This window comes from Ranitomeya imitator, chromosome 3 (genome assembly GCF_032444005.1).
Source record: "Ranitomeya imitator isolate aRanImi1 chromosome 3, aRanImi1.pri, whole genome shotgun sequence".
Lineage (NCBI taxonomy): Eukaryota > Metazoa > Chordata > Amphibia > Anura > Dendrobatidae > Ranitomeya > Ranitomeya imitator.
This window is the reverse complement of record NC_091284.1, coordinates 244,390,803-244,412,363: the sequence shown is the minus strand read 5'-3', so window position 1 is coordinate 244,412,363 and position 21,561 is coordinate 244,390,803. Positions and strand designations below refer to the sequence as shown.

At 43.8% G+C, this 21,561-nt stretch overlaps 1 protein-coding gene across 2 annotated transcripts in view; it reads left to right on the top strand.

Moving 5' to 3' along the window:
- Nucleotides 1–21,561, top strand: part of LAMB3 (laminin subunit beta 3) — a 97,877-nt gene that overhangs the window by 28,007 nt on the left and 48,309 nt on the right. For both annotated transcript variants that reach the window (XM_069756305.1, XM_069756307.1), the window contains 6 exons: nucleotides 13,563–13,677; nucleotides 14,414–14,487; nucleotides 15,365–15,547; nucleotides 17,247–17,310; nucleotides 17,764–17,957; nucleotides 20,395–20,515. In XM_069756305.1, the coding sequence (XP_069612406.1) occupies nucleotides 13,563–13,677; nucleotides 14,414–14,487; nucleotides 15,365–15,547; nucleotides 17,247–17,310; nucleotides 17,764–17,957; nucleotides 20,395–20,515 (751 nt within the window). The remainder of the gene's footprint in view (nucleotides 1–13,562; nucleotides 13,678–14,413; nucleotides 14,488–15,364; nucleotides 15,548–17,246; nucleotides 17,311–17,763; nucleotides 17,958–20,394; nucleotides 20,516–21,561) is intronic.

Below are 21,561 nucleotides of genomic sequence, written 5' to 3'. Positions count from 1 at the left end.
TATATAACACAGGCTATGTAGTATATAACACAGCCCACGTAATATATAGCACAGCCCACGTAGTATATAGCCCTGCCAACGTAGAATGTAGCACAGCCCACGCAGTATATAACACAGCCCATGCAATATATAACACAGCCCATGCAGTATATAACACTGCCCATGCAGTATATAACACAGCCTACATAGTATATAACACAGCCCATGCAATATATAACATAGGCCACGTAGTATATAGCAATGTAGGCACCATCACCCTGTTAAAAAAAAGAATTAAAATAAAAAATAGTTATATACTCACCCTCCGTCGTCCACCGAAGCTGTCCCGACGTGCGCGAGACCGCTAAGTCATCTGGGTAATTTCACAATGCTTCTCTGGGAACGGAAGCTGGCGGCCGTATCGCGCGGGTCGAGACCGCTAAGTCATCTGGGTAATTTCGCAATGCATCTCTGGGAACGGAAGCTGGCGGTCGCATCACGCGCGTCGGTGGACGTCGGAAGGTGAGAATAGCAATTTTTTTTATTATTATTATTATTTTTAACATTATATCTTTTACTATTGATGCTACATAGGCAACATCAATAGTAAAAAGTTGGTCCAGGATGGGGCGACACACTGGCGCTGACTGGAGGGGAGGCAAATTGACAGCTGCCAGATGTGAACAAGGGAGACTTAAAGAATGAGAGCGACAGCGCCAAAGAGTATATACTGTACAGTTGCCAAGGAATTCCAGGGGCTTGAACACATACCACCCTCAACACACATTTCACCACACATAGACCAACCTCGCCACATAAAAGTCGAAACACAAAAGTCGCCACTCAAAACTTGCCACAAGCAAAATTCGCCACATGCAAATCTCGCCACATGCAAAACTAGGCTCACGCAAAACTCACCACATGTGCAAAACTCTTGTGGGGAAAAGTAGGGGTGTCCAGTGTCTCAGGCAGGAGCCAGCGCAACCCTGATGAATCCCCATTGCAGTCAGAGGTGGAGGAGTTGCCCTTGTGTGTCCTAGCTGGTGATGAGGATGAATCGGTGACCAAGGAAGCCAAGCTTCCTGAGCTGGGGGTTTTTGGGGAAAATTTTGGGACTGATCAAATGCGGGATCTTACAGGGGCCTATGAAAATGTGTTTGTGATTGATGGGATTGCTCAAAAGCCGGGGGCTGACACCTGGTACCCACACTTTGCAGTCACTAGCTCACTAGCGGATTGTTGTATAGAGTGACTACACTGAGGGGAGGTGGAATAGTGGAGAAGCTGTAGGATCCAGGTCCCTACTGGCAGAGGGTTCTAGATATGGCCCATTCGCATGTTTTGGGGGGATATCTGGGGATGGAGAAAACACAGGAGAGAATATTGCAGAGGTTCTATTGGCAGGGATGTTATCGGGAGATCCTGAATTATTGTAAGTCCTTCCCCACATGTCAGATAATCGCTCCCTCTGTGCACTTCCAAAGTCCTCTAGTCCCGTTACCGGTAATAGAGATCCTGTTTGAGCTAATTGCCATGGACCTAGTAGGTCCATCAGTTAAGTCTGCATGAGGGCACCAATATATCCTAGTGGTAATTCACTATGAAACCCGGTACCCTGAAGCAGTACCCCTAAGGAACTCTTCGGCTAAGAGTATCACCCAGGAACTTGTCCATATTTTTGCTAGGACATTCCTGCTGAAGGAGATTCTGACAGACCAGGGAAACCCCTTCATGAGCAAGGTTATGAAAGAACTTTGTAGGGTCCTCTGCATTGCCCAGCTGTGAACCTCAGCGTATCATCCACAGACCGACGGCCTAGTAGAGCGCTTCAATAAAACCCTGAAAGTCATGCTCAAAAAGGTAATTAAGAAGGACGGTCGAGACTGGGACTACCTGCTTCCGTTTCTGCTCTTTTCCATCAGGGAAGTTCCCCAGGCCTCTACTGGCTTCTCGCCGTTCGGACTCCTGTATGGTCGACATCAACCAGGGCTCCTGGACATCGCCAAGAAAACGTGGGAAACTGCGGTCATGCCACACTGGAGCATTATAGAGCATGTCGCCCAGATGCAGGAGAGAATGGCGAAAGTGTTGCCTATTGTGAAGGCGCATCTTCTCCAGGCACAGGAGGCACAGGCAAGGGTGTATAACCAATCAGAAAGGCTGAGGCAGTTCCAGCCAGGGGACCGCGTCCTAGTGCTTATCCCCACAGTGGAGAGCAAGTTCCTACCAAGTGGCAAGGCCATTCGAGGTGGTGGAGAAACTGGGCGAAGTTAGCTACACAGTAGACCAGCTGGGGCGAAGGAAGCTGCACCAGATCTATCTTGCTAAAACTCTGGAGAGACTGAGAATCGCTGGACACCCCTTGCCTTGGAGTCAGTCCCAAAGTCACCATGGACGATGTCACCATTGCAGAGACTCTCAAAAATGGATAGAGAGAGCCACTCCAAAAGAGAGCACACCGCTATATAATCTATATATATAATTGTCTAAGGGGTACTTCCGTCTGTCCTTCTGTCTGTCTGTCTGTAACGGTTATTCATTCGCTGATCGGTCTCGCAGCTGCCTGTCATGGCTGCCGCGACCAATCAGCGACGCGCACAGTCCGGAAGAAAATGGCCGCTCCTTACTCCCCGCACTGACTGCCCGGCGCCCGCATACACCCCTCCGCTCACCGCTCACACAGGGTTAATGCTGGCGGTTACGGACCGCGTTATGCCGCGGGTAACACACTCCATTACCGCTGCTATTAACCCTGTGTGACCAAGTTTTCTAATATTGACGCGGCCTATGCAGCGCCAATAGTAAAAACATCTAATGTTAAAAATAATTAAAAAAAATAAAAAACGATTATATACTCACCTACGCCGCCTTTCCCGCTCCTTGCGATACAACCGCCACGTTCCGTTGGCACAGATCCTCTGGCAGATGGACCTGCCGTGACGTCACGGTCATGTGACCGCGACATAATCATCGGGCCTGCGCGAGCAGGACCTGCCGTGACGTCACGGTCATGTGACCGCGCCGTCTTCCCAGCTCTGCGCGCCTCGGCGACCAGGACCTGCCATGACATCACGTTCATGTGACCGCGACGTCATCATAACTACAAGTATGATGAGTATGTTAGAACTACAAAGGGCCCTCGGATCGGAAGGTGAGTATGTTTATTTTTTATTTTTTAACCTGTGACATACGTGACTAGGCAATATACCATGTGGCTGGGCAATATACTACGTGGCTCTGTGCTGTATGCTACGTCACTGGGCAATATACTACGTGGCTGGGCAATATACTACGTCGCTGGGCAATATACTACGTGACTGGGCAATATACTACATCGCTGGGCAATATACTACGTGGCTGGGTAATATACTACGTCGCTGGGCAATATACTACGTCGCTGGGCAATATACTACATGGCTGGGTAATATACTACGTCGCTGGGCAATATACTACGTCACTGGGCAATATACTACATGGCTGGGCAATAGAGAACACCAAAACCTAAAACAAAGATCAAAAGAAGGAGAACCACCAGGCTAGGATGTGCAAAATATTCAATTTTATTATTTATTATGGTAACAAATGGTAATAAAGTATTATAAAATTATTAAAAAGATGCGCACTGCAGGACATATACTGCTATAGATATTACATAAATATATATAAAAAAATAGTAACCCTCAATAAAAAAAGGGGGAGGCAAAACCTGATGCTGGAAAAAGAAAAAATATTTTTTGTGAAAAATATATATATATATATATATCTGTATAGAATATATATACACATATACAGTGGGGCAAAAAAGTATTTAGTCAGTCAGCAATAGTGCAAGTTCCACCACTTAAAAAGATGAGAGGCGTCTGTAATTTACATCATAGGTAGACCTCAACTATGGGAGACAAACTGAGAAAAAAAAATCCAGAAAATCACATTGTCTGTTTTTTTATCATTTTATTTGCATATTATGGTGGAAAATAAGTATTTGGTCAGAAACAAACAATCAAGATTTCTGGCTCTCACAGACCTGTAACTTCTTCTTTAAGAGTCTCCTCTTTCCTCCACTCATTACCTGTAGTAATGGCACCTGTTTAAACTTGTTATCAGTATAAAAAGACACCTGTGCACACCATCAAACAGTCTGACTCCAAACTCCACTATGGTGAAGACCAAAGAGCTGTCAAAGGACACCAGAAACAAAATTGTAGCCCTGTACCAGGCTAGGAAGACTGAATCTGCAATAGCCAACCAGCTTGGAGTGAAGAAATCAACAGTGGGAGCAATAATTAGAAAATGGAAGACATACAAGACCACTGATAATCTCCCTCGATCTGGGGCTCCACGCAAAATCCCACCCCGTGGGGTCAGAATGATCACAAGAACAGTGAGCAAAAATCCCAGAACCACGCGGGGGGACCTAGTGAATGAACTGCAGAGAGCTGGGACCAATGTAACAAGGCCTACCGTAAGTAACACACTACGCCACCATGGACTCAGATCCTGCAGTGCCAGACGTGTCCCACTGCTTAAGCCAGTATATGTCCGGGCCCGTCTGAAGTTTGCTAGAGAGCATTTGGATGATCCAGAGGAGTTTTGGGAGAATGTCCTATGGTCTGATGAAACCAAACTGGAACTGTTTGGTAGAAACACAACTTGTCGTGTTTGGAGGAAAAAGAATACTGAGTTGCATCCATCAAACACCATACCTACTGTAAAGCATGGTGGTGGAAACATCATGCTTTGGGGCTGTTTCTCTGCAAAGGGGCCAGGACGACTGATCCGGGTACATGAAAGAATGAATGGGGCCATGTATCGTGAGATTTTGAGTGCAAACCTCCTTCCATCAGCAAGGGCATTGAAGATGAAACGTGGCTGGGTCTTTCAACATGACAATGATCCAAAGCACACCGCCAGGGCAACGAAGGAGTGGCTTCGTAAGAAGCATTTCAAGGTCCTGGAGTGGCCTAGCCAGTCTCCAGATCTCAACCCTATAGAAAACCTTTGGAGGGAGTTGAAATTCCGTGTTGCCAAGCGAAAAGCCAAAAACATCACTGCTCTAGAGGAGATCTGCATGGAGGAATGGGCCAACATACCAACAACAGTGTGTGGCAACCTTGTGAAGACTTACAGAAAACGTTTGACCTCTGTCATTGCCAACAAAGGATATATTACAAAGTATTGAGATGAAATTTTGTTTCTGACCAAATACTTATTTTCCACCATAATATGCAAATAAAATGATAAAAAAACAGACAATGTGATTTTCTGGATTTTTTTTTCTCAGTTTGTCTCCCATAGTTGAGGTCTACCTATGATGTAAATTACAGACGCCTCTCATCTTTTTAAGTGGTGGAACTTGCACTATTGCTGACTGACTAAATACTTTTTTGCCCCACTGTATATATCACAACAAGTGAATAAAAGTGCTCAGGTGCTGTAATAAACAAATAATGTTTGCATTGGTCCAGAATAATATATAACAGGGCCAGCATAAATATCAGAACACCACTGTGATTGTAAAAAAAGTGATAAAAGGTAATTAAGAGCATACAGGTACCTTGGTAGGGTTACTGTCCTTGTGCACAACGCGCCCCGATGCGCAGTTCAGTACAGTTTCCTTCGTCAGGGGGAGTGACGAAGGAAACTGTACCACGCCCGCACATCAATAGCGTTTAACTGCCGCAGCACCGGTAGGAGCCCGGTGAGCAGATGAGACGGGGCCCGATGCGGGCCCCCTCTGCCCACCGGGCCCATACGCCAGTCAGGGCAGTAATGCCCTGATGGCGGCGGGCAATCTGAGCGGTAGCCCAGGGCCCCCCACACCACTGGGCCCTGGGCTACCTCCCCGATTGACCCTATTTTAATCCGCCCCTGTCGAGTCCTATTGTCCTCGCACCAAAGCCTGACGGTGAGTGGTGGTTCTGCAATGTTTACCGCAAGCTGAATGAAATTTCTAGTTTTGATGCTTACCTGATGCCTCGTGTGGACGAACTCATTGAGCGACTTGGACCCGCAAGGTATATTACAACCCTGGACCTGATGAAGGGCGATTGGCAGATCCCCATGTCCCAGAGTGCCAAGGAGAAGACAGATTTCTCGTCGCCTGATGGGTATTTTCAATTCACCAGGATGCCCTTCGGACTGCAGGGGGCCCTGGCCACCGTCCAGAGGGCAATGGATCAGATCCTGGCTCCGCATAAGGAATATGCCACAGCATACCACGATGACATAGTGGTTTTTAGCCCTGACTGGGCTAGTCATCTACCAAAAGTACAGGTGGTTCTGGATGCTTTAAGAAATGTGGGGTTCACGATAAATCCGAAAAAAATGTGTCATAGGGAAGGAGGAGGCCAAGTTCCTTGGCTATGTTGTCGGGAGAGGTGAAATTAAGCTGCAAATCATCAAGATCGAGATGATCCAAGAGTGGCCGCAACTGCTTTCCAAGAAGCAAGTTAGGGCGTTTCTTGGAATTGTGGGGTACTATCGGCGATTCATTCCGAATTTCGCTATGATCGCTGTGCCATCTTCTTAAAGGCACCAAATCAACAATAGTTAAATGGTCTGATGACACAGAGGTGGCGTTCCAGGGACTGAAGAGAGCTCTGTGTAAACATCCGGTTCTGGTTGCACCAGACTTCAGCAAAGAGTTCGTGGTTCAGACAGATGCGTCAAAAGTTGGCTTGGGAGCCGTGCTGTCTCAAGTAATAAATGGATAAGAACATCCAATCCTGTATTTGAGCCGGAAGTTCTCGTCATGCGAGAAGAACTACGCTATCGTCGAGAAGGAGTGTCTGGCCATAAAATGGGCCGTGGGTACATTGAGGTACTATCTACTAGTCCGTAGGTTCAAATGTGTCCGATCATGCCCTTCTGAGATGGTTAAGGGAGAAAAAGGGTAAGAACGTGCAGGTGACTAGGTGGTTCTCAGGCCTCCAGGATTTCAAGTTCCATGTAGAGCACAGGCCTGGGAAGTCACATGGGAATGCAGATGCCCTCTCCCAAATTCCCTGTTTGATGCCTGAAGGTGCCCAAGACCCTGGCTTTGGACAGAGGGGAGGAATATGTGACAGGGTCACTTGCATGATATGTGAGGGAAGATATGTGTTATAGAGATTGCTTTCCTCTCTTTCCTTTCTTTTTAGCATGGTATGTGCTGAAGGAGTTAAGTGCAGCGCCCCAGAGACCTGGTCATTGCAGTATGACGCTCTGCCACTAAGGGGAGTGATGGTATGTCTGATGGCACTGAAGGAATTCTACTAACCAGGTATCACCAGCACACATTACACTTCACACTCCGGCCACTAGGGGAAGAAAAAGGCTTTAATTATTGGGCCACTCCTCACACTGGTAAAACTAGGGGTTGGATGGGAAGTTAGTCAGAAGCTGACTGGGTTGGATTCAAGCAACATCCCATGGCAGGGGGTGTTGCAGGGAGAAGACACAGGGGGGTCCCTGTCAGGCGTGGGAACCTGGCAGGTACCTAGCGAACAGAGCAGAACGTTACGGAACCGCGCCTGCACTACCTTGCAGCGGTATCCTAAGAAAGAGACACGAAGGGAAGGACATTGTGGAACAGTGAGAAACGAGATCAAGCACAAAGGAGAGCCAGTAGGAGTCATGCCGTGAGACCGAGGCAACATCCTACTGAGGCGCGTAGCCGGTGGCCGGAACACCGCGGAAGTAACTGACTTTAGGCCTTACTTTGAACTCCGCAGGACAGTTAATTATAGGTTGGCTGTCTACCTTAAATTTCCTACGAAGACATAGGGGGCAACGCGTGGAGAGGGGTGTCTCTAGGGTCCCGGAAGAGCTCCGAGCCTTCCCGTCATACGGGTGCGTCCTAGCCATAACATACCTGGGGGACGAGAAACTAGTAACATCTGGAACAAGAGAGAGAGAATTAGAAAGAACGAACGAGAACAAAAGTTGTGAGGACTATTCCGAATGCTCAGCAGGGTAGCACTACAACACACAGGCGCTAGTGGTAGGCACTGATTTCCACCTGCAAAGGGAACTCTGGATGTGCTCATCGGACCGGCCGGTCTCAGAAAGCCCTGTTAATCGTGCTCTGGATTGAGGATCCTGAAGTCTTCAGTAAAGAGGTAAAGAGACTGCAACCTTGTGTCCTCGTTATTGCCTGCACCTCACACCATCACCATCCACCTTACTGGGAAGCCCTGGGGACACACTTCACCCGTGGGAAGGTATACCATCTAGCTGCCATTCCATCACCCCAGCGGACCCCACAGCAGTGTCGGTCACCCTGACCGAATACCACAGGTGGCGTCACGAAACCTTGACAGACTCCTATCACCTTTTATTGGACGCCCCTTAGCAGGGTCACGGACCGGGTCTAGCCACCGTGACAGCCTCAGAACCGAATCAGACAGGCCCGGTACTGAGAACTTGTGGCCCTGTGTCTGGGGGCGCTCCAACTGCGCCATGTTATGGGTAGGTTTTAGGCAAGAGATGGGCGGGATGCCTACTCACCATATCTCACCTCAAGGGTGGGACGGAGAAATAAATGTCCAGCCAGTTTTTTTTTCTGGGGTCTGTGTTTTGCATAGGCAAGCAAGCCCTAGGCTGACGCTCCTGTGGGAGCTGCCAAATGTGTTGGCCCAGAAGTGCTGGGCAGGACTCTTTATGAACTTTTTGTTTCCTTTTGAGCCAGAAAGGCTGTTTTTCTGTTACCATTTTGTGGCTTATGATACAATAAACTACCCAAAGACTTTAAACCACGTGTGCCTGTGTCTACCTCGAGGAGCAGCTAAGTGAGACGACCTGCCAAAATACACACTTTATACATAGCTGAGTTACAAAAAGGTTTCCGTTACTTAACTTGTACTGATTCTGGGCTACCTGTCTGATTCCTTTTTCATCCTATATCAACTGGAAGCCGACTCGTAGCACATCTGTACACATGAAGTTACCCTGCTGAAATGTATAAAACTTGTAACAAGTGCAAAAGGGGCTTCCTATATAATACGCATAATATATGGATTGCTTATCTGTCATTATTCTTCACCATAAAATTTAACCATATATTAGGAATAGATTGAATAACGCTGATGTAATACTTGTAAGACCTTTCAGAATTAGCATTGTTTTGTTATATCTTACACTTATTGGTTGTATCTTTTATATTTATTTTCTATTGTTTATTATGTTTTATGAATTCTTGACTGGTTCATTTGTAAGTAATACCAAAGGCATTGCCTTGGGTAAAAGTTGACTGTGCCTTTGCCCTGAACCCAGTAGTCTCACTTAGTGTTGTGCAGGGCACATGATCGTTGTGAATGAATGAGTAAGGAGGACGTCTGCCGGGTACATAAATACTGAATGGTGTTTGGAGCTGGAACACTAAAATGTGCATCTATGGCAGAGTTGGCATAATTGATATGTAAACAGGAAGAAAGATTTTACAATGTAATGCTATTAGGAAGATTAATATAACATTTTGCAGACTGTACCAAGAGGCACAATAACAAACTATGGATATAATAGCTTTTTTTTATTATTTTACTCACTTATGTAGTGTTATCTTATTCCGCAGCGCTTTACAGTCATTACCATCTCTGTCCCCATTGGGTCTCACTATCTAGATTCCTTATCAGTAGATCATTAGAGTGTGGGAGGAAACCGGAGAACCTGAAGGAACCCTAGGCAAACACGGATAGAAACATACAAACTGCTTGCAGATGTTGTTCAAGGTGGGATTTGAACCTAGGACCACCGAGCCACCCTGCTGCCATATTATATTGACATATTCAAGTATTAGTTAGCAGCTGCACACTATTACTTGCTGATGCTGATACAATGGTGGTAGGTGAAGATGGGGAAATCGATTGGACCAGGACACTAATCTGTGACCCCTGGGCAGGAGACATGCAAATCTTCTTACCTCCCAGCTCTTGTTTCCATTAGTCAGGGTTGACACCATGATGGGGACATCATCATTTGGTTGTGACACACACAACTTCACGGCAGACCGGCTAATCGAAACAGGAGCCTTATAAATGTCGGAAGTGGTGACAAACTAGTAACCTAGCCGATGGACCCGAATCCTGCGTATTGGTTCTCCCACCCACCTCTAGTGCTAGATCAATCATTTTCAAAATGAATACAGGTAGTAAAATAGGGCGTGGGGCACAACTCGGCTGTTATTGAATGGGGGTGGTGAAATGCATTTCCAAAACCTGTTAAACCATTTCTGGAGTAAGGCTGGCTCAGTAAAAGAGGTTTTTTAGTATTTAAAAAAATGGCTATTTTCTTCCAAAAATATAGCCATACTTGTCCATTCACTTGAATGGAAATACAGTAACCCTCAACATCAGACACAATCCATGGAGAGGTGTGGCACTGATGTTCGAAAAAAGCAAACATCTTATACTGACTGTACGGTTGTGCCATTAGAGTAGTTGGTCATATTCTAATAATTTTCTAATATAGCATAAACAATTGCATTTTAAACCCAAAAGTCCCAAACCTCATTGCTTAGCCCACTTCTTAATTAACTGTGCTCCCATAGAAATCAGGATGTTGATGGTCACTTGATTTTTCCATGTGACCTTTCCTTGTCTGTTGGCCCCAGCTCCTTCTGCAGAGGCACTGAAAATATTCAGCACATACGCAGATACAGCAAAGTCCTCCGTATTTGGAGCAGAAGTGGAAAAAGCCAAGGGACAGTGGGGAAGCTTTGATTACCACCATCTTTATTGCTATGGACACATTACTATCCATAAACTATTATCCATGGGCAGCTGAGGTTAGAAAAGAGGATAAGCAATAAAGAATTTTGGATTAGAAATTGCTTATATTAAATATAATTGTTTACAGCATATTAATATTTAGACCTTAAAGTGACCAAGCACTTTAACTTTTCTTAAAAGGAATCTGTTATCAGGTTTTGCCATCTAATCATAGAGCAGCATGACCCTGATTCCAGTGATGTGGAACTTACTGGGGTGCTAAGTGTCATTTTTTATAAAATCACTGATTTATCAGCAGAAGATACACTTCAGGACTAGTAAATCTGCGTCATGGAGTCCTCCACATTGATAAGCTTTGTATAATCCTTGTCCTACTACTGGTTTGTAGCTTTCTGCTTATGCACAGTGTACACAGAAAGCTGACAATCAATGGTGTGGGCAGGGTTATAGAGAGGTTAGCATTCAGAGAATTGGTAGATATGCTGTACATACAGTGGCGTGTAAAAGTTTGGGCACCCCCGGGTCAAAATTACTGTTATTGTGAACAGTCAAGTGTCTTGAAAGTTTTACAATGGCCCTCGCAGTCCCCTGATCTGAACATCATTGAAAATCTGTGGCTAGAGCTCAAAATAGAAGTGCAGGCAAGACGACCCAGAAATCTCCCAGAACTTGAAGAATTTGCCATTTGCCAAGGAAGATTGGATGAAAATCCCTGAAACAAGAATTGAAAGACTTTTTTCTGGCTACAAAAAGCATTTACAAGCTGTGATACTTTCAAACGAGGGTGCTACTAAGTACTAACCATACAAACTTTTGCATTGGCCCATATTCCTTTTTGTAATTTTTGAAATGGAAAAGATGAATACATATACAGTATATATATATATATATATATATATATATATATATATATATATATATATACACTGCTCAAAAAAATAAAGGGAACACTTAAACAACAGAATATAACTCCAAGTAAGTTAATCTTCTGTGAAATCAAACTGTCCAGTTAGGAAGCAACACTGTTTGACAATCAATTTCACATGCTGTTGTGCAAATGGAATAGACAACAGATGGAAATTATTGGCAATTATCAAGACACGCTCAATAAAGGAGTGATTCTGCAGGTGGGGACCACAGACCATATCTCAGTACCAATGCTTTCTGGCTGATGTTTTCGTCACTTTTGAATGTTGGTTGTGCTTTCACACTCGTGGTAGTATGAGACGGACTTTACAACCCACACAAGTGGTCATGTAGTGCAGCTCATCCAGGATGTCACATCAATGTGAGCTGTGGCAAGAAGGTTTGCTATGTCTGTCAGCATAGTGTCCAGAGGCTGGAGGCACTACTAGGAGACAGGCCAGTACACCAGGAGACATGGAGGGGGCCGTAGGAGGGTAACAACCCAGCAGCAGGACCGCTATCTCAGCCTTTGTGCAAGGAGGAACAGGAGGAGCACTGGCAGAGCCCTGCAATATGACCTCCACCAGGCCACAAATGTGCATGTATCTGCACAAACGGTTAGAAACCGACTCCATGAGGATGTTCTGAGTGCCCAACATCCACAAATGGGGGTTGTGCTCACAGCCCAACATCATGCATAACGCTTGGCATTTGCCACAGAACACCAGGAGTGGCAAATTCGTCACTGGCGCCCTGTGCTCTTCACAGATGAAAGCTGGCTCACACTGAGCACATGTGACAGACGTGACAGAGTCTGTAGACGCCATGGAGAGCGATCTACTGCCTGTAATATCCTTCAGCATGAACGGTTTGGCAGTGGGTCAGTAATGGTACGGGGTGGCATTTTTTTGGAGGGCCGCACAGCCCTTCATGTGCTCACCAGAGGTAGCCTGACTGCCATTAGGTACCGAGATGAGATCCTCAGACCACTTTGTTAGACCATATGCGGGTGCAGTTGGCACTGGGTTCCTTCTAATGCAGGACAATGCTAGACCTCATGTGGCTGAAGTGTGTCAGCAGTTCCTGCAAGATGAAGGCATTCAAGCTTTGGACTGGGCCGTCCGTTCCCCAGACCTGAATCTGATTGAACACATCTAGGACATCATGTCTCGCACCATCCTCCAACGTCACGTTGCACCACAGACTGTCCAGGAGTTGGCGGATGCTTTAGGCCAGGTCTGGGAGGAGATCCCTCAGGAGATCATCTGCTGCCTCATCAGGAGCATGCCCAGGCATTGTAGGGAGGTCATACCGGCACGTGGAGGCCACACTCACTACTGAGCATCATTTCCTTGTCTTGAGGCATTTCCACTGAAGTTGGATCAGCCTGTAACTTCATTTTCCACTTTGATTTTGAGCACCACCCCAACTCCAAACCTCTGTGGGATATTAGTTGTGATGTACGTTGATCATTTTTATGTTTTATTGTTCTCAACACATTCCACTATGTAATGAATAAAGATTTACAACTGGAATATTTCATTCAGTGATATCTAGGATGTGGGATTTTAGTGTTCCCTTTATTTTTTTTAGCAGGGTAAATATATATATATATTATAGACCTGTTAGATATCATTTCATCTTCAACTTGCTTAACTGTTCACAATAACATTTGATCAGGGGTGCCCAAACTTTTACATGCCACTGTATACTGTAACTGTGATTTTACAAAACTGCAACAAGTAGCCCAGTAAGTGACACATCTCTGAATATGAGTCTCTGCTACTACATTATGATGCTCTCAGATAGGATAGGAAACATTTGTAGACATATTCCCTTTAGTGGCCGGAATGAACAGCATTACTATGAGATTGCCAATAATAATATCTATTTTTAGGGTATAAAACTGGAGATATCTATGGCTGCGCTGTACAAAGTTTGAAAATAAAGCTTCTTCTATTCTTCTTCCAGGGCCAGTTGCAATGTTGTCGCTGTGATTCTCGAGACCCCTTTTCAGCAGTGAGCCATAGGATCATTAATGTGGTCTCACCAATTGGACATCTTCGGTGGTGGCAATCTGAAAACGGTATGTTCTAAAGAGATCCTTGTATGGTAGACCATCAATCAGCCCAAATAAATCCCTAAAGTTGACTCGAACAATAGATCAACTATTTGCCAATTAAGCATTTTATTCTTCTAAAATAATTAAATAAAATGAAATCCTATTTTTTGATGTCTTAGAACATCAGAATGTTTACCGCACCGCAGAATATTTTAGGAGGTAATCATATAGATCTTGAGATAGAGAGCTGTACACCAGATGTGCGTAAATGTGTGTATTCATACAGACCTTGTTAGTAATGCACATACTTAAAACTGTCCTATCCTATGCATCAATGATATACTTACAAATGAAAAACTCAGTTCCAACCTCTTGGATCCTCAGCTAATGGGTAGATGGAGGTCTGGTCATTCCTGTTCACACAATCAGGGCCAGTCCCCCTTTCTGCCTATGCACAGTGTACACAGAAATCTGCCAATCAGTGGTGTGAGTGGAGTAATATAGAGCTCTGCTGACCTATTCTCCTTACATGGGTTCCTTATGAAGACAACCGCTGTCTATTTGCTGTGTTGGATCATGAGCTAAGCCATAGAGTGATTTTCACTTAGATCAATCACTATTTCATTGGGATGAATACTCTCTTTCCTTACTAAACTGTGCAAGTTTAGTAAGTTAGCCATAAAAAAAAGGTCAGGATATTAGAAAATGGTAATCCCCAGAGTTAGCCTGTCACTCGTGATGTTCTTTATTCTCTACACAGGAGTTGATGCCGTTTCTCTGCAATTTGACTTGAACAGGAAGTTTCAGCTCACTGATGTCACTTTGGATTTTAGGGTAAGTCCCTTTGGTTTACACGGAAGACATGCTTTGACAGGCAGAGTCCGACATAATGATTAGCTCCTTTACTTTACTCTATAAAAAGGTTTTTTTCCTTTGGTTGAGCATCATTACATCATTAACTCCTTAAGGAAGCCCGGGACATTTTTTTTTTCACATTTACTCAACATATATACTGTAGTAGGACAACCCCTTCTTAAACTAAAAGTTCAGCCCCGATAAAATAAATAAACCTATTACCATCTCCCGTACTGGCTCTGTTCCAGCGGTGTCGGCAATCGCGGTCCGACGGCTATGATGCGGTGGAATGACACATGATGCCCGGCACCCAATCAGCGCTGACATCACTTTCTCCGCCTCCAGTTGAAATGAACATAAAGAGGAAGTCCGAGATCAGCTACAACCCAGACTTTTGCTTAATGTTCAGTTCATACGAAGACGGGGACAGTGATGTCAGTGCTGATTGGACGCCGGGCATCACGTGTCATTCCACGGCATCACAAATGCCGACACCGCTGGAACAGAGCCGGTACAGGAGATGAGTATAGGTTTGTCTATTTTATCGGTGCCGAACATTAATTTTAAGAAGAGGTTGTCCTAGTAGTGGACAACCCCCTTTACCAGTATATATAAAAAATGTCCCGGGCTCCCCTAAAGGGGTTAATGACGCTCAACCAATTAGAAACTCAAATTTATTGTAAAATTAATATAATACAATCACGGCCATTTTCTATGGCACCTAGGTACAAGTGTGGTCCTGATCCAAGGAAATGATAGCACAGCTGCCATGAGCAGTATTTCCCCTATTAATTCTCTCTCTCAGCGCTCCTTGCTCTCTTTAACCTCCTGCCCTCCTTTCATTTGATCCTTACAGAGCCCCCGGCCAGCTGGCATGCTGATCGAGCGTTCTTCTGACTCAGGGAAGACTTGGCAGGTGTATCAGTATTTAGCCTTTAACTGCGCTGCCTTATTCCCTCACATAAGACAAGGTCGTCCCCAAAACCTTGAGGATGTACGGTGTCAAGAACTTCAAGGGAACCCGAGACATGGGGGCAAGGTAAACTGAAGGCACCACCTGTTCCCTCGGGGTGAACGTGGTATTATTATGATAAAAGATTTGTACAATTATATTTGCGCTTATTCTATGGTTTGTGAAGTGATAGATTCCTGTGGAATTCTGTAAAAATACCATATACACTGATGAATATTATCTATAGTGGGGCCTATGGGGAGTGGATAATGTCACCACCTCGTCTTCAATATTGTGATGAAGAGTATACAGTGAAGATCAATAAGTGTGTGGTAAAAGTGGATTGGAAATGCAACTTTCCATATTTAGCTGCCTAACTATGGGAAACCGCAAAATAAATCACTGTTCTTCAAAGGCATAGCAACATTGCAAATGGCTGGATATGCAGCAAAACTTAGAATAAATATGAGAAAGAAAATCAAAATTGGGCTCTATGGCCCTGATTCAAGATGTGTATAGAAGTGACACACTCCTGATTTATCGAGAGGCTGAAAATTTTTGTTCGCCTTCCACGCGCCTTGCGACAAATCTTCCTCCACTCAGACTGGAGTAAGATTTCTGGTGAATTAGATGAGCTGTGGTGTCACGTCCCCATTCCATCTCTGTCCCATCCCCAGCTCTACTCATTTTTGGCACAGCTGGGCAAAACTGGTATGAAAATACCAAGCTACAAAAAGTTTGCAACATTTCAAAGCATTTGATGGTAGAATTCTGTCCCAATTTCGTAGATGAATATACTAAATATAAATAGCAGAGTTTAGGAAATAGATTTGCAAGACCCTTGTACAGCAGCAACATTGGTACTGTAATCCCTGACCGCCAGATTATGGAGTAACATTGGTACTGTAATCTCTGACCGCCAGATTATGGAGTAACATTGGTACTGTAATCCCTGACCGCCAGATTATGGAGTAACATTGGTACTGTAATCTCTGACCGCCAGATTATGGAGTAACAGTGGCACTGTAATCCCTGACCGCCAGATTATGGAGTAACATTGGTACTGTAATCCCTGACAGCCAGATTATGGAGTGGATGTCAGTCTCCGGACTTGAACACCACCAATCTTTGATGAGATTTCAAGAAGATGGTTGCAGCACGCAAACTGAAGATTATTAATGAACTGAAGTTCTCTTGGGGGCTCTGAGTCCATTTTGTTATGTCCACTCCTAACACACTGTGCTAACACTTTTTTCTTACATCCGGTTTCATACATTGGTCCCACAGTAGGCGGTTTAAAGAGTACATGTCAGCAGGATTTTGCTATGTAATCTGAAGACTGCCGGAGAAAGAGGCTGCAACACATATTTCAAAGATGTGTCACCTATCAAGCTGTGTCTTGTTGTTTACTTACAATGAAGATTTTATCACCTGGTGATTATCATTGCCCTCACTAGCTTGTCTGTGCTTGCTAAACCGAACAAGCCCCCTCTTGTGATAAGCCGCTCATTGTCAATAGCTATGTACACAGTGAGCCTGATGTGGGCGGGGTTAGCTTTCACAGCTCTGCTGCATCCTACATCTAAAAACTCTGATTGTGTCGCAACTGCTGCACCCAGTAGACTAAGTTATACATCGCTGAAATCAGGATCTCTCTTCCTACGTTATGTTGCTCTCAGAGGAGGTATCAAAAACCTGCTGACAGATTGCCTTTAAAGAAATGTATTGTAACATTATCTAAGCTGGAAGCCTTATCATCAGCTGATATTTCTGAATTAATTTACAGATACAATTTAGCCCTTTGGCAATGGCTTTCTCTGCTCCTGTCTCTAAAAGTCAGCAAATCCACGGTAAGTCTATAATCCATTCTATTTTTCTATTACATAATATTATATCATATTATACTACTACTTGTTTTCGCTGATCCTAATCATTGCTGGTAAATGACTGTGGTTGTATGATTAAATCAGATTATAGGTTGTAATATAGAATAGAGTTCAGTGGTGGAGCAATGGGAGGATATAGTTTTTACCATTCCCCGGTATTTGGACAACTTGCAGACACTCATGCCAAATAAGTGAACAGTGGCCGCCATGTAACCGTATGATGACATCTCTAAGTAATTGTAAAAGATCCCAATATAGAAATGAATCCCTACTTTATGGTCCTCTTACAGGACATGATGCCATCACACATGGTGAGGTGACACTTCAAGCACATTGATTGACCTATGAACCGGGATCATTTTGCTCTGCCTGCAATTTATATGAACTATGATTATTTGGTCTGGTTTACTTTTGCAGAACTTGGACAGTTCACCAACCTGAGACTCAATTTCACTCAATTGACACACTTGCCACCTCAGAGATTTCGAGAGCCCAGCGCGTTCTATGCAGTCAATGAGATGCGGGTGCACGGCAGTTGCTTTTGTTATGGCCACGCAGACCGCTGCGTATCGGACAATGAGCTGGAAAGAGATCCATTCGGTGACATCCAGGTGAATATCATGTTTATATAATGTATATGTAATTATTGCAATACGTACAGTAAAATGACCTCCATCGAACATTAATGGGTTCAGACACATGCTAAGTTATCAGATATTATGCATTACTAGATTATAGAATAGTATGATGCATCTCTTTGCATCGTTAAAGATGCTAGAAAACAACATTATTGCTGCACTGTGCCCAGCCCTGTGTATTTTTTTTGTAGTGGATATAGTTTTTTTTTATGGAAAAACCGCATTTTTAGACATGTACAAGGATGTAATGAATGTGGTCTTAGAGTATATAACTTTAATCGACCCTGGAATTCTGCAGTCTATAGTCACACTGCAGACTTTGTCACAAGCTGGGACAACCCCTGTAAGTAGGATACAAGAAAAGAGTAAAGGGTGACTTAATTTGGGGTATACTGCACGTGGTTGGAGGGTCCTACTTCAAACTTTTTTCCAGGGCATATAAAACTTTAGTGACACCACTCTACATGTGGGTTGTCAATTGTCATGGTGAAATAAAAAGGATTTTCAGACTTTTGATAAAGATGATTCATAGAATACCAGAATATTACAGTTGGAAGGGACCTCCAGGGTCATCATGTCTAACCCTCTGCTCAATGCAGGATTCACTAAACCATCTCAGACAGATGTCTGTCCAGCCTCTGTTTGAAGACTTCCACTGAAGGAGATCTCACCACCTCTCATGACAGCCTGTTCCACTCATTGATCACCCTCAATGTCAAAAAGTTTTTTCTAACATCTAATCTGTACCTTCTCCCTTTCAGTTTCATTCCATTGCTTCTCATGCTTCCATGTGCAAAAGAGAATCATGATTCCTCCACACGGTGACATCCCTTTCAGATATTTGTAGACCACTATTAAGTCTCCTCTTAGTCTTCTTTTCTGAAAGTTAAACATTCCCAGATCCTTTAACCGTTCCTCGTAGGACATACTTTGCAGTCTGCTCACCAACCTGGTAGCTCTTCTCTGAACTTGCTCCAGTTTTTTTATGCCTCTTTTCAATTGTGGTGCCCAGAACTGGACACAGTATTCCACATGCGGCCTGACCAAGGAGGAGTAGAGGGGGATAATTACTTCATGTGATCTAGAGTCTATGCTTCTCTTAATACATCCCAGAACTGTGTTTGCTTTTTTTGCTGTTGCAGCAAACTGTTGACTCTGGTGTATTCTGTGATTTATTAGTATGCCCAAGTCTTTTTCACACGTGCTGTTGCTTAGTTCTAATCCTCCCATTCTGTATATGTAATTTTAATTTTTCTTGCCCAGATGTAGAATCTTGTCTTTCTCCATTTAAAATACCATTCTATTAGTCGCTGCCCATTGTTATCTAGATCGTTCTGAATCCTTTCTCTATCTTTTCCAGTGATCTCTATCTTTCTCTATCTTTTCCAGTGATCCCTCTTAACCTTACATTGTCTGCAAATTTGATTAGTTTTCCTTCAGTTCCTTATCTAGATCATTTAGAAAAATGTTTAACAACACTGGGGCCAGAACAGAGCCTTGTGGTAGCCCACTTGACACATTTTTCTAACTGGATGTGCAACCATATATTACCACTCTTTAAGTAGGATCACTGAGCAAGGTATGAACCCACCTAACCGTAGCCTTCTCAATCCCTTACTTGGTCATTTTTTCAGTAAAGATAGTATGAGATACTTTATCAAATGCTTTGCTGAAGTCGAGATATACTATAACTACCACATTTCCCTGATCCACCCAGTCACTGATTCCATGGCATGACTTGTTTGCTGCAAACCAATACTGGCTGTGATTAATTACTGTATTCTTATCCAAGTTCTTACATACATGCTGTTTAATAATTTGTTCAAATATCTTTCCTGGTATAGAAGTTAGACTCACTGGCCTGTAATTTCCTGGCTCCATATTCTTTCCTTTTTTGCAGATAGGGACAACATTTGCCTTTCCCCAATCCAATCTTGTCCTGTTCTCCAGGAATTTTCAAAGATTCTGGCCAATGGTTCTGCAATTTCCTCAGAGTGGTTTACAACTTAAACAATACAAGGAGCAGAATTTGAGCATAGGCTCCTCTGCACCATTCAAGACAGGACTCTGCAGGGTCTAGAAAAAAACAGTTCTTGGGCCCTACTCTTGGAAACACTCTCCCATTCATCGTCAGCAATCAGTAAACTTTCTCCTATATGCTGGATAGGGGATTACTTACTATATTTACTACAAGTAAAATATTGGAGGTACAAAGAGGTATACAGTGGGCATCTATTGGCTAATGGGGGCCATATTAATGATCCAAATATCATAGTAGTTTATACAATTGTTAGGAATACATAAGGCCTATGATTTGCTACTATATGTTTACCAGAGGATCGGACCATTAATAACTCTCCTAGTAATGTACTATAAGTCATGATTTCTTCATGTATTGTCATTTCTGTAGATACATGGAACATGTGCATGCCAACATAACACAGCCGGAGTAAACTGTGAGCGCTGTGCCGACCTCTACAATGACCTGCCCTGGAGGCCAGCTGATGAAAACAACCCAAATGTGTGCAAACGTAAGTGCCCAGTACCTCGGTGAGAGGTCACCTAGATAGCGGTAATGTACAGCCAGGAAAGCATCACACAATGTATTCTTCATTTCACTTTTATACTTGTTCTGCAGTTTTTCTTATGCTCGTTTCTACCAATTATTGTGTCGTTCTTCAGATGTGAATCCTGTAAATCTTCCTAGGATTGCTCTGATGGTCGGTGACCTTTGTTATTCATCTCTGATGATCCTCCCTTTCTGTTGTTACCTATAGCATGGACTTTGCCATCCAAATTGTTTTGGCATTTCTGGTTAATACTTCATCCTGAGTGTGTGCCCTAAATTGTTTTACAGAGGTAAAAATAGCAGAATTGTTCACATAGCTGTAAGGAACACTTGGAACCTCGGCGAACAACTGCCGGAGTATACAGCTCTATTATTACATTTCTAATCAGCACCCTACAAGTGCTCATCGACCTTTACAGGGAATCTGGCAGCAAGATCAACCCTGTTTTATATGGGCATGTGGGTCAGTGAAAGACAACCACGTTGGTCCATGATTTAAAAAATGTGTAAACGAGATCTGAAGTGCTTCATCACAGCCAGAGCACTTAACAAAACCCTGCCTCCGGAGGTTACATGCTGTATTCCCACATGTGCTAGGCGTCCTGCTTGTTCTTCTTACATAGCTGGACGAAACACGTACACGCTAAAGCTAGTACCTTTGGCAGGGCACCTTAGTGAACAGAAGCAAGGAAAGCGATGAGCTATGCAGTTACTAGGTTTCCTGACCAGACGCATTCAGCTGCAGATGAAAATAACCTCAGTGAAGTGCTATGGGCTTGAAAAAGCACTTAAAGGGAACCTGTCAGCAGGATTGTGCAAAGTATGATGGATACAGCAGATCAGGGAAGACGGCCGCACTTATGTGCACGTACAAAAGATAGAATGCAGAAGAGTCTACAAATGGAAAATAATAACAAGTAAATTAAAGAATATCAGGATCTGGTTTTAATTAGTAATGAATGAAAGTGACACATTCCCTGTATATAGCCAGCTTGTGTCCATGTATAC